The sequence below is a fragment of the Chiloscyllium punctatum genome, chromosome 38, assembly GCF_047496795.1.
Source record: "Chiloscyllium punctatum isolate Juve2018m chromosome 38, sChiPun1.3, whole genome shotgun sequence".
Taxonomy (NCBI): Eukaryota; Metazoa; Chordata; class Chondrichthyes; order Orectolobiformes; family Hemiscylliidae; genus Chiloscyllium; species Chiloscyllium punctatum.
The window spans coordinates 32,698,964-32,718,969 of record NC_092776.1 but is presented as its reverse complement, the minus strand read 5'-3'; the positions used below and the strand labels follow the sequence as shown (position 1 = coordinate 32,718,969).

Genomic DNA, 20,006 nt, shown 5'->3' with positions numbered 1-20,006 from the left:
ACTGGTAAAATCTGTGCTTAAATCCCAATTGCACTCTAAGCGAACCTCCACCCTGTGTTTTTTGTAATGAGGTATAAATAATTATCTATACAGAAGTTTTGGTACCCCATCTGAAACAGACACCCATTTTATTAATCAATTTCAAAAGCTAAGTTCAAAAAAAATATATTTGCTTCAAGAGGCGCACTGGATTCATCAAACATTATGTCAAGTCTTCAAGGGTTAAAAATTATGAGACTAGGTTACACATATAGCTTGCAATCTGCGGTTTTTCTTCAATATCTTGCTTCTCATTGACGTCATCCTAAAATGTAACATCAGATTTTACATGCATGCTGACAGCATTCAGTGCTGCGTCACTACCACCTTTTTAACACCCATTGAATAAAACTGATTATCCAACATTCAGTACTAGATGAATAGAAATTTCCTAACGACATAGAAAGGGAAAAGGATGTGATTCTGAAGGGATAGAAAGTTAGGTAGGAATTTAAAAAGGAGATCCTTGAAAGTAGTAATATCAGGATTACTCCCGATGCTACAAGCTGGTAAGGGCAGGAATAGGAGGATAGAGCAAATGAATGCGTGACTGAGGAGCTGGTGTATGGGAGAAGGGTTCACATTAGCATCTCTCCTGGGGTAGAAGTGACCTGTACAAGGATGAATTGCACTTGAATTAGAAAGGGACTAATAACTGGCAGGGAGATCTGCTACAGCTGCTTGGGAGGATTTAAACTAATAGGGTGTGGGGGGGGGGGGGAACCCAGGGAAATTGTGAGGAAAGAGATCAACCTGAGACTGGGTACAGTTGGAAAAGGGAGAGAGAGTCAAACAAACAGTCAGGGCAGGAAGGAATAAAGCAAAGAACAAAGTAGGACTGAAGTAAATGCAGTTTAATTTATCAATGTAATAAGTCTACCAGGGAAGGCAGACGAACTCAGGGCATGGTTAGGAACATGGGACTGGGATATCATAGCAATTACAGAAACATGTCTCAGGGATGGACAGCACTGGCAGCTTAATGTTCCAGGATACAAATGCTATAGGAAGGATAGAATGGTAGGCAAGGGGGGAGGGCGGATTGGCATTTTTGATAAGGGATAGCATTACTGCTGTAATAAAGGAGGATATTCCTAGGAATACATCCAGGGAAATTATTTGGGTGGAACTGAGAAATAAGAAAGGGATAATCACCTTATTGTGATTGTATTATAGGCCCCCAAATACTCAGAGGGAAATTGAGAAACAAGTTTGTAAGGAGATTTCAGTTATCTGTAAGAATAATAGGGTGGTTATGGTAGGGCATTTTAATTTTCCAAACATAAGACTGAGAGCGCCATTGTGTTAAGAGTTTAGATGGAGAGGAATTTATTAAGTGTGTACAAGACAATTTTCTGATTTAGTATGTAGATGTACCTACGAGAGAAGGTGCAAAACTTGACCTACTCTTGGGAAATAACGCAGGGCCTTATAGCGATGAAAATAGTGATAGAAAAGGAGAAATCGGATCAAAAAGTTCTAAATTGGAGGGAGGCTAATTTGACAGTATGAGGCAAGAACTTTCAAAAGCTGATGGGGGCGGGGGGGGGGGGGTGCAGATGTTCATAGGTAAAGGGATGGTTGGAAAATGGAAAGCTTTCAAAGTTGAGATAACAGGCATCCAGAGACAGTATATTCCTGTTATGGTGAAAGGAAAGGCTGGTAGGGAATGCTGGATAACTAGAGAAATTGAGGTTTTGGTTAAGAAAAAGAAGGAAGCCTATGACAGGTATGGACAGGAGAGATCAAGTGAATCCTTAGAAGAGTATAAAGGCAGTAGCAGTATACTTGGGAGGGAAATCAGGAGGACAAAAAGGAAACATGAAAAAGGGTTAAGGAGAATTCAAAGGGTTTTTCTAAATACATTAAGGACAAAAGGGTAATTAGAGAGAGAACAGAACCCTGCAAAGATCAGCAAGGCAGTCTATGTGTGGAGCCGGAGATGAGAGAGATACTAAATGAGTATTTTGCATCAGTGTTCACTGTGGAGATGGACAAGGAAGATATCGGATGTAGGGAAATAGATGGTGACATCTTGAAAAATGTCCATATTATGGAAGAGGTGCTGCTGGATATCTCGAAACACATACAAGTGGATAAATCCCCTTGACCTGATTAGGTGTACCCTAGAACTCTGCAGGAAGCGAGGGAAATGATTGCTGGACCCCTTGCTGAAATATTTGTACCATCGACTGTCACAGGTGAAGTGCCAGAAGACTGGAGGTTGGCTAACTTGGTGCCACTATTTAAGAAAGGTGGTAATGATAAGCCAGGGAACGATAGACCGGTGAGCCTGATATCAGTGGTGGGCAAGTTGTTGGAGGGAATCCTGAGGGACAAGATTTACATATATTTGGAAAGGCAAGGACTGATTAGGGAAAGTCAGCATGGCTTTGTGCATGGGAAATCATGTCTCATGAACTTGATGGACTTTTATTTAAGAAGTAACGAAGAGAATCGATGTGGGCAGAGTAGTGGACATGATCTATACGGACTTCAGTAAAGCATTCAACAAGGTTCCTCGTGGGAGACTGGTTAGCAAGGTTAGACCTCATGGAATACAGGGAAAACTAGCCATTTGGATACAGAACTGGGTCAAAGGTAGAAGACAGAGAGTGGTGGTGGAGGGTTGTTTTTCAGACTGGAGGTCTGTGACCAGTGGTGTGCCACAAGAATCAGTGCTGGATCCACTACTTTTCGTCAGTTGTATAAATGATTTGGATGCAAACATATAAGGTATAGTAAATTTGTAGATGTCACCAAAATTGGAGGTGTTGTGGACAGCAAAGAAGGTCACCTCAATGTGCAAAGGGATCTTGATCAGACGGCCCAATGGGCTGAGAAGTTGCAGATGGAGTTTAATTTTTGTAAATATGAGGTGCTGCATTTTGTAAAAGCAAATCAGAGCAGAACTTACACACTTAATGGTAAGATCCTAGGGAGTGTTGCTGAACAAACAGACCTTGGAGTGCAGGTTCATAGTTCCTTGAAAGTGGAGTCGCAGGTAGATAGGATAGTGAAGGAGGCATTTGGAATGCTTTCCTTTATTGGTCAAGAGTATTGAGTATAGGAGTTGGCAGGACTTGGTTGGGCCATTTTTGGAATACTGTGTGCAATTCTGGTCTCCTTCCTAATGGAAGGATGTTGTGAAACTTGAAAAGATTTATAAGGGTATTGCCAGGGTTGGAGCATTTGATCTACAGGGAGTGGCTGAATAGACTGGGCCTGTTTTCCCTGGAGTGTTGGAGGCTGAGGGATGACGTTATAGAGGTTTATAAAATCATGAGGGGCAGGGACAGGATAAACAGTCAAGATCTTTTCCCTGGGGTGGAGGAGTCCAGAACTAGAGGGCAAAGGTTCAGGGTGAGAGGCGAAAGGTATAAAAGGGACCCAAGGTGCAACGTTTTCACACAGAGGGTGGTATGTGTATGGAAGGTGCTGCCAGAAGAAGAGGGGGAGGCTGGTACAATTACAGTATTTAAAAGACATCTGGATGGGTATATGAATAGCAAGGGTTTGAAGGGATATGGGCCAAGTGCTGGCAAAGGGACTAGGCTAGGTTAAAGTATCTGGTCAGGATGGGCGAGATGGACCAAAGGGTTTGTTTCCGTGCTGTACATCGTCATGACTCTAAGTATTGCTGTCGGTCCACACTGCAAACTCCATTCCTTTTCAACTGTCTAAAGCAAAACCAGTACACCTCTCATTATGGTGCCACATCTCATCTTGAGATGAGGTTCTGAAGGCACATTTCAGCATTACTGCCATTCACTTCCATTCTATAACATTGCCTAGCTTCAAACAGCACAGATCTTTTGCTGCCGAAACCCTTATACGCCTCTGTCACCTCTAGACTTGATGATTCCAACACATCATCACACTATCTTTCCTGTCCATGTTTTAATTTGCATCTGTCACCCGTGGTTGATGACCTTGGAGTTTCTAGGGCAATATCTGGATTTTAAAATTTTCTATTATTCTTCACGTTATCGCAGTACCTTTACAATTCCTTACTTTAAAATTGTATATAGTACTCAAAAGAATTTCTTTTTAAAATGACAGTAACAAAATTAGGTTTCTTTGAATCTAACATTTACTTACTTGCCATCTGAAATTCTGAAAATGCAACCCGTTCTAGCTGAACACGTAGCAGTTCACAAGGTGCATCTTTCAGCAACTGAAACAATTTCACAGCCTTGTTGTAATGGAGATCAGCCAAACTGCGATGCTGCTTACGAAAATGGTCATCACCAACCTAGATTTCAGAAAAAAGGAATTACATATATATCTTTTCAGTTAAGACTTTTTAAAAAAAAGTTATTTTACCTTTGTAAGGATGTTAACATAAATAAAACAATTGCTGGCAGCTTCTTTGTCTCTTGTTTAAGATAAGCTTCTTGGATTAAATGATTGCGAGAATTCATGTTATTTGAAAGAATCAATCTAACCAGTTGACCAGATTTTGATGCTTGGTTTTTTTGAATGATCAAAACTAGAAAGGTAATTTCAGTCTTCCAAAGTATGCCCAAGACTTAGGAGAACAATTTTCAAGGTGTCAGGACATCTGGACATCAAGAGCATTTCAGAACCAATGAATTACTTTTTGATGTGCAGTCATTATGACACACTGACTTCCTCCACCAATGACACAGTGTCAGTAATGTGTCCATAATGCACTGCAGTATCTCACCAAGACTTCATTTTGATGATACCTACCAACCCTGCAAACTTTACCGTGTAAAAGGACAAGGATAGCAAAAGCATGAGAACAGCACCATTGCAAGTTCCTTCTATTTGAACTTGGAACAAATTGCTGTAACAACACTGTAGTTGTACCTAAACCACATAGTAGTAACTTAAGGCCTTAGTATACCACCATTTTCTCAAGAACAGTTAGGGATGGCAGTACATGCTGGTTTGGTCAGCAACACTCAATCCAACAAATGAATAAACAGAAAGGAAAAGCTTTGATAGAACACCATAACCATAGCTTAATAGCGATATTGATCTTATACAGTCACCCTACAGGCAGGCATGATTTAATTTGATGTCATCGGAAAAGCAGTACCCCCAACTATGAACTGCTCCTTAGGAAGTGCATCAAATATAACTCTAGATTAAATCCTCAAGATTCTCCAGTGGAAATTCAATCTACAACTTGCTTACTCTTAAAGGAAATCACTGATTCAAGATCGATATTCAACATAGCCAACCGACACAGTAAAAATCCACTAAATTATTTAACAACATAGCCCAAATAACAGAATACACAAGTCAGAGGAAGTCATGATCAAATTCTGTAATATTCTGTATAGACTACAACTTAAGCATATTCTTCAGTGATGGTCATCAGCACAGAGGAAGAATAAGTATTAGATTAATGCAGACCTATGACGCTGACTGCTGGCATTATAACCATGAGTTACGAAGACAGATTGGAAAATGTGAATTGTTCACTTTAAAAAGGTGATAGAGAAGTTACCTTGAGATAAACACAATGAAAAAAGTCAATGCAAGCCACTGAATCAAATCAGTAAAAGGTAAATTTAGAATGTACTAGAAGATTCTGTTCATAAAAAGTATAAATTTCCACATGAAAACCTAAGTATCATTAACAAACTCAGTAGTTTTTGCAATGGAGTAGCTTTAGGATGTTTATTAACAAATATAGAGTAAGCGGCCTTGCTCGCCCAAGTATAACTTACGGTCTGCATTGCCACATATTTATCTCTAATACACCACTTCGAAGAAACTGTATATTGAGAAATATAAAATACAAAAATAAGGTAACAATTCCTCACTTAATAAAGCGATTGAGGATGATAGAAAATCTTGAAAGCGTGATGCCGCCTGAATAAAGGTTTCTGCATCACACTGTTCTATTTTATTCATTTATGGGATGCGGGCAGTTATATTGCCCATCCCTAGTTGGCCAGAGGAGAGTTAAGAGTCAACCACCGTACTGTGGGTCTGAAGTCACATGGGTGCCGGTTTCTTTCCTGAAAGGACATTAGTGAACCAGGTCAGCTTTCCCTGACAATTGGCAATGGTAAACTCTTCTTTTCAGATTATTGAATTCATCTTCCATCCAGAGTATGATCGCAGGTCCCTAGAACATTATCTTGGTTACTGGATTTATAATCTCACAATACCATTAGGCCATCGCCTATTCCCATTGGAGTGCATAAGATGACAAATTCACATAAATAAATAATACGTGAATTATATAAATATCGAACACAAAATGAAATACAAAGATTTATATTTCTTTAATATTTCTCTCTCCAGCTTAACTCCACAAAAATATCATTCCTTCAAAACAAATTTGTACAACACTATAATGTTTTAACAGCATATATTTTGCCTACATATTGGAATTGTCATGAGGTCACATGAATCACAATCCTGAGTTCAAGATGGATTTTGAAAGGAATGCTTTTAATTATTTTGCCTCTGTTAAATTTGAATGGAGTAATATTTGAGATAAAGTGGCAAACAGTAATTAGCTATTGCATTATATGAGATTTTTGCGGTTTTAAGCATATCTTTTCATTAAATAGTTTTAAATTACCTGGTTTCTAAGAGAATTATGATACATAGAGGCAAGTCTATGATGAATTGTTGCAGCCCGGTACTGACACAAGGGTTGTCTTGCAGATTCTGTATGTATATCACAGTATTTGAGAGATTTCATCATAGAATCAGCAACTTCTCTCTCAATCTGAAAAATTGTAAGACAATAACTTCAATTATCTAACAAGATCTCAATTAACCTCAAGTAAATACTTATTGAACATTACTTCAAAGAAGGAAATAATGACGTCTTTTAGCGAGTTTTGAGAAGATTTGTAGCTCAGGTTGCAGGTTTGCTCGCTGAGCTGGAAGGTTTGTTTCAGACATTTCATCACCATACTAGGTAACATCTTCACTGAGCCTCCGGTTGAATCACTGGTGGGAAAGCCCGCTTTCTATTTGTGTGTTTGGGTTTCCTTGGGTTGGTGATGTCATGTTCTGTTCTTTTTCTCATGGGATGGTAAATGGGATCCAAGTCAATGTGTTTGTTGATCGAGTTCCAGTTGGAATGCCACGCTTCTAGGAATTCTTGCGCATGTCTCTGTTTGGCTTGTCCTAGGATGGATGTGTTGTCCCAGTCGAAGTGGTGTCCTTCCTCATCCATATGTGAAGTTACTAGCGAGAGTGGGTCATGTCTTTTTGTGGCTAGTTGATGTTCATATATCTTGGTGGCTAGTTAGGACAACATTGGACGAACAGGCAGAAAACTAGCCACCAGGATACATGAACATCAACTAGCCACAAAAAGACATGACCCACTCTCACTAGTATCCTCACATACAGATGAGGAAGGACACCAGTTTGACTGGGACAACACATCCATCCTAGGACGATGGAAACAGAGACATGTGCGAGAATTCCTAGAAGCGTGGCATTCCAAGTGGAACTCTATCAACAAACACATTGGGTGGTAAATGGGATCCAAGTCAATGAGAAAAAGAACAGGGGATGACATTACCAGAGGAAATGACGCCACAACATGAAATGCCATCACGACAGGAAATGATGTCGCTAACCCAAGGATACCCAAACACACAAACAGAAAGCTGGCTCTACCAGTGCTTCATCCAGAGGCTCACTGAGGATGTTAGCTAGTATGGTGACAAAACATCTGAAAACAAACCTCCCAATGAGCAAACCTACAGCCAATGACATTTTTATTACAACAGATTATCTTTAAATGACTTTTTAAAAATATGACAGGGTTTGTTCATGAAAACCTCCTTCAGTGATTCAACACCTTACATTTAGTTTTAAATCTAGAATCTGATTTGTTATCCTAGATTTCCTACTTGTATTTTAGAAACATGTTTGTCCAGAATTTGCATGAGTAAAGCATACCCAATGAGTTAAACTTCTTCCTCACTCTTCAGCTTGTTGCTGCAAGTGAAAGCTGATAACAGGTGAGGGCATCATGGTATATCAGACTTCAGGGAATGATAATATTTACTCTTTCACCTTCATCAATGAAATTAAAAGAAACAATAAGGAATGACTAAGTAGGCAATATGGAAGTGGGAAAAGAGAGATTGAACTGAAAAGAAAGGGAGGAAGTAACAAAAAGCTAGAGAAAAGGTGAAATTCATAAAATCTTTAAGACCGATTTACCATTTAAAAGGAAGGAGATACCAGCTTGAACTAACTGGTGTTCTGGACTAGACAGTGCAGTGGCAATGCAGAACCATAAAGTCTTGCAATCAGAAGATCCTTGTGCTGTTAAGCCATAATTTTGTGTGTTAAACTTTATGTAGTTCATTTCGCAAGCATCACAATTGCTTGGAATTACCTAGAAGCTTGAGGACGATGCCAAACTCCAGGCTGTGTCAGGCTAATGGTTGAGTGGCAGAAATCATTCAGTAACTTATGTATGCCTTGCAAAAATTGCTGATTAACTTACACACTAAAGATATCTGGCGAATAAAGTGCACAATTATTTTACTAGAAAATTGTTGGTTGCTGCTTAAAGTATATAACCTTTTTTGTGTTACAGAATCATTAATAATCATTGAGCTCCCTCTGTTGGCAGTGTTTGCAAACTAACCGTCTGGTATGCTACTAAACCCAAGTTCACGACCCAAGTTCTTGGAAGGTTCCAGATTGCTGAAACACTTACCCATGCCACTGTTCTCTCTATACTTGGTTATTCCATTGGTCCCATGGTCAGTCCCTTATGTTACACACTGCAGTTTGTTTAAAAAAATCTGTTTTTCTCTAATTTGCGCTATGTCCTTTCCACCTATTGCCCATGCTCACTTATTTACATTGACTTCTGTACCTATAGCGCCGTCATGTTAAAATTATCCATCTTGCTTTCAAATTCCTCAAACCTCAACACTTTCGCTTGTTTATTACTAGTTGCTGTGGCTTCAGGTACCTAAGCCTTAAACTCTAGAATTCCCCCCTTTAACCATGTCTGCCTCTCCTTCCTCCTCTAAGATGCTCCATAAAACCGATAAGTCTGGCCAAAATTTTGTTTTTCTCTCCACATATCTGATTACGTGGATTTGCTTCAAAACATTCTTGTGAAGCACAGTGAGAAATTGACTAAGACACTATATTAAAGCAAATTTGTGACAAGTAGATGACACAAAGCTAGCTCGGAGCATGAGCTGAGGATGCAAAGAAGCTTCAGTGTGATTTGAACAAGCTCAGTAAATGGGCAAGTCCATGACAGATGCAAGATAATGAGGATTCATGTAAGATTATCCATTTGATAGCAAAAACAAGGCAGCAAACTACTGTCTGAACAGCTATAAATTGAGTGAAGGGAATTGAGATCTGGGTACTCTGATACACCAAAGGTTCAGCAAATGGTAAATAGGCAAAGAGTATATTGCCCTTCATAGCGATCACAGGTGCAAGGATGTTTTGCTACAATTATTCAGGTCCTTGGTGAGATCATACTTGGAAGAGCATGCAGAGCTTTGGTCTCGTTATTTGAGAAAGATGTTCTTACTATGGAGGGAGTACAGCAAAGACATCAGACTGATTCCAGGGATGGCATGATTGATGAATTAGTTAGAATTATATTCAGTGGAGTTTAGAAGGATGGGGGTGGGACCTTTTAGAAACCTATAAATTTCTAAATGGACTGATAAGGGTAATTAATGTGAGATGGACGTTCCCAATAGCAGAGGAATCCAAGGTAATGAGAAACCATTTAGGAATAGGATGAGGAGAAATTTCTTTGTCTGGAGTGTGATGAGCCTATGGAATTTGTTATCAAAGAAAGCAGTCAAGGTCAAAACATTGTATGATTTCAAGAAGGAACTAAATAGAGCACTTGATGCTAAGGAATCAAAAAGGATATGGGGGAAAACACAAACAGGCCACTGAGACAGATGAGCCATGAACATAATCAATAGAGCAGCAGGTTCAAATTGTCTACTTCTGCTCCTATTTTCTGTTTATTATTGATGTTCCGTACAGTGAGATTAGATAATTACATATCACATATGACGTAGAAATAGGTTATTCAGTGCTTGCTCTATATGGCAGTATTTATTCCCATTACTATTTAAATGCATGTATAGTATCCATTTCAACCAGTTCCTGTGGTAGTGAGTTCCATTTTCATGCCACAGAGTAAAGACATGTCTTTTGAATTCACGAGTAAATTTCATCATGATCTTGAGTTATATTCTTCTGCACAAGTCCAACTAGTCTTAACCTCCGCCAAGTAGTAGGAACAATATTAGACTTGGGCTCAGTTTTCTAAATTAGTGTGAGGAAAGCAATTTAATGGTGAATCAGACTCCTGTATGGTAGCTCCTGGAGAAAATCAGGTGAGAACAGCATCACTGTTATCCTTCCACAATCTACTAACACTTCCCAAAATATGAAACCATTTACTGAACTGAATAAGCTGAGCAGTGGACTAAAAGGCCACATACTGCATCTTGTTCAATACCTGTTCCTGAGCTTTTCTTGATAATGGAGCATAATCTTGTTCTAGGGTTGCCATTGTAAAATAGGTTGTTGATAGTTCCCATTTTACTGAATCCCAAACAGCTGGATGTTTTTCCCAACCGGTAAGTGATCTCATTGCCTTTAGATAGTAATCCACAGCCTGTACATAAAAGAAAGACTTTAGGTAAGTTAAACCCGTGAACTCTGCAATTCCAGAAGATGTTTAAATGTTAATTTGCATCAGTAAAAAAAAAGGACACATGGATATCAGATAGTTTAAAAGTGTTTCCTGCAGCATTTGCATAAATGACAGAGATTTTAATTTAATACAAGGGGAAACATTACACAGATTCATGTCTAAAAGTCCCATCCCATGTGCTCAAATCTTTTTCATGAAATAGTTTTAAGCATTTACTTTTGATTTAAATAACTGAATTCACATCTCCAGGGCATAACTTGCTACATTGGAGTTGAGTTGCTTAACCACAAAGAGAAGGATTCAAGCTTTGAGCCCTTGAGAGCGTTAAATTAGCTATCATTTGAGGTAACAGTTCAAGTAATACAAATGCTTTTGGCATGCATAGACTAGGGAAATGGGGGAATTAACCATTGTCAAGATTAATGAGCTGTCCTCAGCGGACCCTGAATGAAGACAGTGTAATCTCAGTGGCACAATGCATCCTGATCCAAAATCAAATAAACCAAAGGGTGCTTGACAAGCAAATTAAGATTAAAAGTGAAAGAAATACATGGATAACACCCAAGGCAGGTGGTGGTGTTGTGAAAATATCATTGAATTAGTAAACTCAACTCCAGGCTGTGGACATGGGTTTGATATCCACTGTGGCAACTGCTGAAATTTAAACTAAAAAAAAGTCTTGAATTAAAAGCCCAGTGGTGACATTGAAACCACTGTTGATTACAGTTAAAAAGACATTTGGGGGTTCATTAATGTTCTTTAGGGAAGGAAACCTGATCCTGTCTGGTATGTCCACGCCTCCGGACCCAGAGTGATGTGGTTGATTCTCAGCTCCCTCTGAGCAATTTGGGATTGCCACTCCTTGAAAAATCCAACCAATAAGATCAAAAAGAAATGGACTTGGATATTGTGGTCAACATCAAACAAACAGTACCTATCATAACATTAAATGCTCTCTTTGGGATTTGCACTGTAAATTATAGCAATTAGCAGCTAAATAAAGGCAGTGCCTTTCTTAGGATTCCAAAAACTGCATGAACCGAATAAGTAACAGTGTATGTCCTCAATTACATACTGAAAAATCGTTACTTAGGACATGGAATGTCTAAACCAGGAAGTGCAAGATAGAATATTTAATTTAGTGCTGAATGATGCATAGAAATAAAAATAAAGCATTAGAGATAGATAGGATTCAGAGAAAGAGGAGACATAAAAGAAAAGGTTTCTTTTATAAAAAGGCAGCAAAATATGAAGGATTACTTTTAAAGTAAGACAGAGTATGCTATTAAAATAACTTATACTTCATTTGAAAAAGCTAACATTTTTCTGCCATTTTCAGGTGGCTATCTAGTGGGCAAACACCACACTCCTCAGCCTTCATGTTCAGTTTCTCAATAAGCTACCAGATTAGTAAAGCAGCTTGGATAGCAATCTTCTTAGTTCTACTGTGCTTGTGCTGACACTGGAGATTGTTGTATAAATTATATCCAAGTAATGATGAGCTTTGAAATCCTCACCATTATTCCTAACCCCTCCCAAGAGTCTATGCCAGTAAAACATTTAGGGGAGTTAATGTGAATATTTTCCTAATATGTCACATTTTGCTTAAAATCCTTATTTTTTGTGCAATTGCTTAGTCATTTTTGCATGTGTAACTAAGATTTTTGTTTTAGTCTTCAACTATGTTATGAGAGGGTACTTGAATATGAGGAGTGATTATTAATTCCTATTTTTAATACTAAAATAGTGAGTTAAAATTATGGAAATAAGCTTTAGATTAGTTACTGAAAGTGGTATGGAAGTCTCGAGCAAAATGTAGGACAGAGCAGAGTTTTTATGCAGACACAATGTGTGGAATGTGACTCATATAAAGAAGAGTATTACCAAAAGCACAGATAGATTGGGGTCTCTCAGGCACTGGAAATTTTATGCAATCTTGATAGGGATGTTTAGACATAGATTTTCTTATATGTGAGGCAAAATGAACAAGAAAAAGAGTTGTGTAAGGTGTCTTTTTTATTATGCTGACAGGATTTTAAGTCAATGATTTAGCTTCTGATCTCCAGTAAAGGTGTGAAAATACGTTTGGATGGGATCCTGCAGCCATCTAGCTTTGCATCAATGTTGGATAGGTTCCAAACCATGAGGAACTAAACTCTATTTTCTGAAATAAAAACATTGTGCACGTCAACAGTATATTCACCATAGCATCTGAGAAGTTATCAACAGCCATCAAAAGATTACCTAGAAGCTAGATTTAAAATACTGAACAGCAGTTCAGACGTGGATCAGAATTTTATCCATCTGCATGGTAGCCTGTCTGAGAATGTGTGACTGAAGTTGTCCTCACAAGTGAAGATTGTATAGTTTATTCATACATGCCTTCAGCTGAAGTCAACTACTGAATAATTTTGGAAAATGTAATTCAAGACTTTGATAAATAGTCAAAGATAGAGATTGGAAAGAAAACCATAAAAGACATGCCTTATTATAATACATTGCTTCCTCAAGTGAATATTCGCCTCTTTTCGAATCACTTCCAGTTGGAGTATGTGCCTGTGCGCAAAGTCTCATCAATCTCCCAGTGTTACAAAGCAATAAGGCAGCATTAGTTTCATCTTCTATAGTCTCAAAGTCTTGAATACCCTTTTCAAAATAAGAAAAGCTTTTCTTCCAAAGCTCTTGTTCTATCATTGTTATTCCTTTGCTTGCTGCACAGTGAAGAAACATAAACATATTATTGTTCCATATGAAAACATTTATTTCAAAGATCTTTAACATTCCCATGACCTTTTAGCTAAATTTTCCTATCACCTAACGGGAGCAGCAAGGTTATTTTAAATAGTTCAGTTCACCAGAAAGGTGTATGGAACAAGAACAGATAGAATCCTTACCTGTTCCTTCAGTTTGCACAGCAGCAGCCTGATTCATGTAAAAAACTCCAACCTCATTTCTGCTGTTGCCTAATCTCTTCAACACTTGTTTAAGTTGCTCGACAACATGAACATTCTGATCACAGGAATGAAGCAATTCATTTGCTGCCTCGTAACATTTGCAGCTTACTGAAAGTTGGTATTCCAAGTCTGTATAAAGCTCTGTAGCCCAGCTGAAAGCTAGAACAATGACAGTTATACTCAAACTGTGAAGAGGAGGGAATTAAAGAAAAAACTAAAGGACAGTTAAGTATTGCTACTAGTTTTAGGTAGCTTTGTATAAATTGTAGTTTGCAGCAGATAGTTGGTTATCCTCAGTTCTCTTTCCACATTCCACACTTCTACTGTCTGACCAATAGTGGTGAAATACTGAAATATTATTCCACAGCACACCACCATCTGTCAGTCAAAAAATTCTTCCAATCTAATGTTTCAATAAAGTAAGAGGAGGAAAAAAAGAAAAGCCCAATCACATTCAAAAGAGCACTCACTAGAGGTTCAATGAAACTCATGGAATTCTTTTCCCAAGAGGCCCAGAGCCAAAAGTAGTACTGACACCACTCCCAGCACTGAGATGAACAACAAAGAGATCAGGGATACAACCAAGAGTCCTCCCAGTTCAGTGCTATTCTATGCAGCAAATCTATCCATTAAGCTTTTTGCCAAACACTGATGTTTATTCCATGGAAAAGGTTGGAAGTATGAAGTCATTCTAGACAAAGGCCAAACTGATACAAAGTACTTAAAATAATCCAATCAGACACTGAGTATTTTTACGATATTTGCCCTAAAAGCAAATGTTTGTAGGTCTCATAATTGTCTTCAGAAATTTACAAAAACTGAACTTGCAGTCAATGAGGGATGGTAGTGAATGTCATGCTGTCACTGAAATTCCATTGTTGATAGCCCTACATAGTGGGATAATAGCCAGTATACCAGTGATGTGCATTGCACAAGTTTTGTTTTGGAGGACTGCAAAAGTTGTCTTATTTTGTAGTGAAAAACATGAGTGTATGTTAATCTGAATTATTCAGTGCACAATGTTGCAGCAATTTAGAAAAAGTAAGTATGAAAACTAACCTTGGCAGCTGGACTCTCTGTGGAGGCTATGCAAAATTTCTTGATCCTCTCTAGTTTGGTAGTTATATTCCTCTTGATAAGCTGCTCTATTACTGGCATGTTGAGCTAACATTAACTGAATGTCACCATTAAGTGTCAAACATTGACTAAGAAAGAACAGGACTTCAGGTGACAAATTGTTAATAAGGCAGCAATAGGCATCTGTCAAAAGGAATTTAAAAAGGCAACAGTTAAGACAATACGCTTATAATGGATATACCAGAAGGTCTTGTGCAACATTGTTCATTGTAGCCCAGCATCTGGAGTGAGAAATGATATTCTAACATTGACCATTCTTCTCGCTGCAGGTCATTTGCCCATTGTTACAATATAGCAACTTTACTGAAGCATCAGATCCATGAAATATTTACTTAAAACACAAATAGTTGACTAACATGTTTATTTTTCAACATCCCTTGGAAAAATTCCTTCTTGCTGTATCTATCATTAAAATGGAAAGCTTTCTTTCTCCAACAAACCCTCTCAACAGCGGATTGCAGCTCTTATTAAAAATGTTGTTGATTTCGCTTTTGAATGTCCAAAATCCAACATGTTGTCGTAGTTGTGGGTATGTTCGCTGAGCTGGGAAGTTGATTTTCAGACATTTTTATCCCCTGTCTAGGTGACATCTTCAGTGCTTTGGAGTCTCCTGTGAAGTGCTGTACTGTCTCTTCTGGAATTTATTTGTTTCTGTTCCTGCCACTTCCGGTTGCTCATTACAGTGGCCAGTATATTGGGTCTTGTTAATGAAGTCCGCGGATGAGCATCATGCTTCTAGAAATTCTCTGGGTGTCTTTCTTTTTAGCTTGTCTTATGACAGTTGTGTTGTCCCAGTCAAATTGTCATCTGTGCGTGGGGCTACCAGGAACAGCTGGTTGTGGCATTTAGTGGCTACTTGGTGTTTGTGAATACTGATTGCTAGTTGTCCGAGTGTTTCATGCAGTCTTTGCATAGAATCTTTTATATTACCTTTGACTTGCACATGATCAGTACAGGGTCTTTTGTTCTGGTGAGCTGTTGCCTGACTATGGCTGTCAGTTTATGGGCTGTCATAAATCCCTGTGGTCAGAGAAGTCTGGCTGCCAGTTTGGAGACTTTTTTTATGTAAGGTAGCATGGCTAGTGAGTTAGGTGGTGGCGCTTTGTCTGTAAAGCATCTGCAGATGAGGTTGCAGCATATCTGTTCTTGGCGAATGTAGTGGTGGTATTCTTCTTCTCTTACAACAACCACCCAAACACACACACAAAAAAAGCTGAGTTATGATCCTGTTCAAAAGCACTACAACACACTGCAACATTCCCAACCTACACAGAGAAGAACATCATGTCGACAGTCACACTCCAACTATGACTCACCAGGACAAAAGACCTGCACAGAGTCAGATGTACAGCACGGAATCAGACCCTTTCATCCAACTTGTCCAGATATCCCAACCCAAGACAGTCACACGTGCCAGCACCCGGCTACATATCCCTCCAAACCCTTCCTATTCATATACCCAATTGTACTGGCTTCCACCACTTCCTCTGGCAGCTCATTCCATAAATATTCCACCCTCTGCTTGAAAAAGTTACTCCTCAAGTCTCTTTTATATCTTTCCCCTCTCACCCTAAACCTATGCCCTCGTGTTCTGGACTCCCTGACCCCAGGGAAAAGACTTTGTCTATTTATCCTACCCATGCACCTCATGATTTTGTAAACCTCTATAAGGTCACCCCTCAGCCTGTGACGCTCAGACAATTGTAATTTACAAGATTCCATGCAAAGACTGCAAAAAACACTATATAGGACAACAGGCAGACACAAACACCAACTAGTCACTAAATGCCACGACCGGCTGTCCCTAGTAGCCACACACAGATGACAAGGACCACAAATTCGACTGGGACAACACAACGATCATAGGACAAACTAAACAGAAGAGATTTTCTAGAAGCATGGCACTCATCCACTGACCCCATCAACAAACACATAGACCTAGATCCAATATACTGACATCCGAAAGTAGCAGGAATGGAATCAAATAAATTCCAGAAGGTACAGTACAACAGAGATTCACAAGAAGCTCCAAAGTACCGTCGATGTCACCTAGACAGGGGACGAAACGTCTGCAAATATATTCCCTGCTTGGCGAACATAACCACAACTACGATAGCTGACACCCAAGCTACAAATCTTTAGGCAAACCTTGAATCCAACATGTTAAATGGCGATATTTGCCACTGACCAAACCTGACGAGTGTAGCCGTAATGACTGACCTCAGAATCTAATTCGCAAACCCTTTGCGCCACATCAAATAACAAGACACTTGCTGCAGAAAAGTCTTATTTGAAAACTCTTTAGCACAATTATTATCAATTGTTTTAAAACAAAAATGTCAAAACCAATGACTGTCTTGCCCCTATGCACAAATTTTAATTTGCATGCTACAACTGAATTTCCCAGGGCTTCTGATTCAAAAACACTATTTGCTCATTAGCTGTAAAGGATATTCTCTCAATAATTGATTGGAGATTTACATCCCAATGAGGGAGCAACCTTTTTCAATTCTTGAGATGGACAAGTCAAAACAAAAAGCTAAAATCAAGCAGGTGAAGAACAATTAATGAATTAATACTACGAATAGAACTAAGTGGAGAGTAGCAGCTCAGACTGATGCAATAAAAAGGGTACATAAGCCGCACTAATGCCAAATAGGAAGTGGAGAGAATTAGCCTTCAGCGATTAACAGGTGACAAGTAACCTGGCAGGCAGCAACAGTTAAAAACAAAAACTAAATAATGAACAGTATCCAAGGCAAGGTTAGCACTGTCAAATTATCCAAAGGGGGTAAGTATTTAAATTTTGATGCATTATATGAAATATGAATGTTTGTTTTTCTAAAGAAAATCTCTCAGAATTCAAGTAACTATATAGTATAAGAAAGCAGAATTAAAAATACACGTAATAATTCTGTAATCCAGTGTAGGAGCTGCTATGAATTGTTGGATTAATGGAATTAACAAATCATGCTATCAATGCAGAGAAGCTTATTGCTAAGCTCCCAACACTCTACCTTTATTCTTCTCAACAATTTTACAATCTCTGAAAAAGCAAGAGGGCAAGAACCAGAGCAATTTCAACAGGGATGGGCATATTAGTTATGCTTTTTTTAAGTGAACAACTTGGCAGTCATTATTTTTATGCATCACAAACAATGTATTTTGTGAATCATTATGGTCAAAGTACCAAAACAGCTCTTATGAAAGTTGTGCGTTAACTTTTGTGCGGTGCCCATTCATCTGTTGTCGTAGCCTTTGCACCGCACAACAATCAACAGACAGGAGGGTTCCCTCCCACTTGGGGAACACTTCAGTGGTCCAGTACATTCAGCCTCGGACCTTTGGGTGACCATCCTCCAAGGTGGACTTTGGGACAGGCAGCAGAGAAAACTGGCCGAGCAGAGGCTGATAGCTAAGTTCGGTACCCATAGGGAGGGCCTCAACTGGGACCTTGGGTTCATGTCACATTGCAGGTGACCACCATTGCACTATACACACACACACACACACACACACACTTGATACACACACACACACACACACACACACACACACACACAGGCACTCCTATACACACATACACCCACACTCTCACATGCACCCCCTCACAGACCTAAGACACACTGCACTCACTACACATAGACACACATACACTTTCTCACATACTCAACCCCCAACCCAGACAGACACACACACAGACAAAGACCCACATGCACATATATTGTGTGGGGTGAATTTGTACTTGCAGGGTTACATTGTACTTTGCTCAAAAACTGCAGGCATTCATGTAGAACCCGGAGATCAAAAACTGCATGAATTTATGTAAAACTCCGTTATCTCACTTTTTCGATTGGAATCAATCTTAACATCACGGCATAGACAGAGAACACAGGGGGCCAACACCTTCAACATCTTGTCTAGCTATCACCATTGTTAACAGCTAACCCGAGAATGTAACTTTTTTAATAAAAGGTTTTGTGATTTACACATGAAAGAAGTGAAACTACCATTGTATTTTAACAGATGAAAGGCTTAACAGACAATCAATTTTTCAATGTATAATTTCAGTTACATCACACTGTAAATTTTTGCTATAAATTCTGTGTTAGGATTGAGCCCTCCACTATCACCTGATGAAGGAGCGTCGCTCCGAAAGCTAGTGTGCTTCCAATTAAACCTGTTGGACTCTAACCTGGCGTTGTGAGATTTTTAGCTTTGTACACCCCTGTCCAACACCAGCATCTCCAAATCATGAAAATTACCCAGGTATAGTATGTTCAATCAACGAAAAGCAGGAAAATCCAATATGGCCAATTACTGCATGATCTATCATTGCTCAATCATCAGGACAGTGAAGGAAGTTATTGTCAACAGTGCTATTAAGCAGGACTTACTGACACTAAACACTTAGCCTCATTACAGCTTTGGTCTAAACATGGACAAAATATAGTAAACTGAAGGAGGGAAGTGAAGGTGTTTGATGTTTAACATCAAGGCAGCATTTGACTTAATGCAGCAGCAAAACAGCACTAGAAAAACTTGAGTCAATGAGAATCAGAGAAGCTTCCCTACTGGTTACGATCATACCCAACACAAAGAAAGATGGTTGTAGTTGTTGGAGGTCAATTATCTCAGCCATAAGACTTCATGGTACAAAGTCTTCAGGGTGTCATCCTCGGCTGAACAATCTCCAGCTGCTTTATCAATGGCCTTTCTTCCAACATAAGATTAGAAGTTGGGGTGTTCACTGAGCATTCCACAATGTTCAGCATCATTTGCAACCTGCCAGAGATGCTAAAGCAGACCATGCCCATTTGAGGCAAAATCTGGATAACATTAAGGATTGGGCTAAGTAGTAATATTCAGAGCACACAGGCAATAATCATTGACCCCTTAACATTTACTATCAATTTCCATTGCTGAGTCCCTTACAACTAACAATCAGAAATCACATAGGTCTAGCATTGTAAATGCTGTGGTTACGAGAGCAAGTCAGAGGTTAGGAATTCTGCAGACAGTAAGTCACCACTTGTTTCTTCAATACCTATCTGCTATCTACAAGACACAAATGAGGATTATGATAGGATACTCTTCACTTGTCTGGATAAGTGTATTTGAAATTTCCAATGCGTAATCACCCTGCATTTGGAGCTATTCAAAAAAAAAGAAGCCCCTTCAAATCAGAGAACTTG

General features: G+C 39.0%; 1 protein-coding gene across 2 annotated transcripts in view; it reads right to left on the bottom strand.

The window, feature by feature from the left end:
* Positions 1-20,006, bottom strand: part of edrf1 (erythroid differentiation regulatory factor 1) — a 66,647-nt gene that overhangs the window by 10,842 nt on the left and 35,799 nt on the right. For both annotated transcript variants that reach the window (XR_011954690.1, XM_072557566.1), the window contains exons 17-22: positions 14,734-14,934; positions 13,615-13,833; positions 13,205-13,431; positions 10,523-10,681; positions 6,611-6,760; positions 4,141-4,294 (exon numbers count right to left, since the gene is read on the bottom strand). Coding sequence is in view for 1 of the 2 variants with exons in the window: in XM_072557566.1 (XP_072413667.1) it covers positions 4,141-4,294; positions 6,611-6,760; positions 10,523-10,681; positions 13,205-13,431; positions 13,615-13,833; positions 14,734-14,934 (1,110 nt within the window). In the remaining variant the exon portion in view is untranslated. The remainder of the gene's footprint in view (positions 1-4,140; positions 4,295-6,610; positions 6,761-10,522; positions 10,682-13,204; positions 13,432-13,614; positions 13,834-14,733; positions 14,935-20,006) is intronic.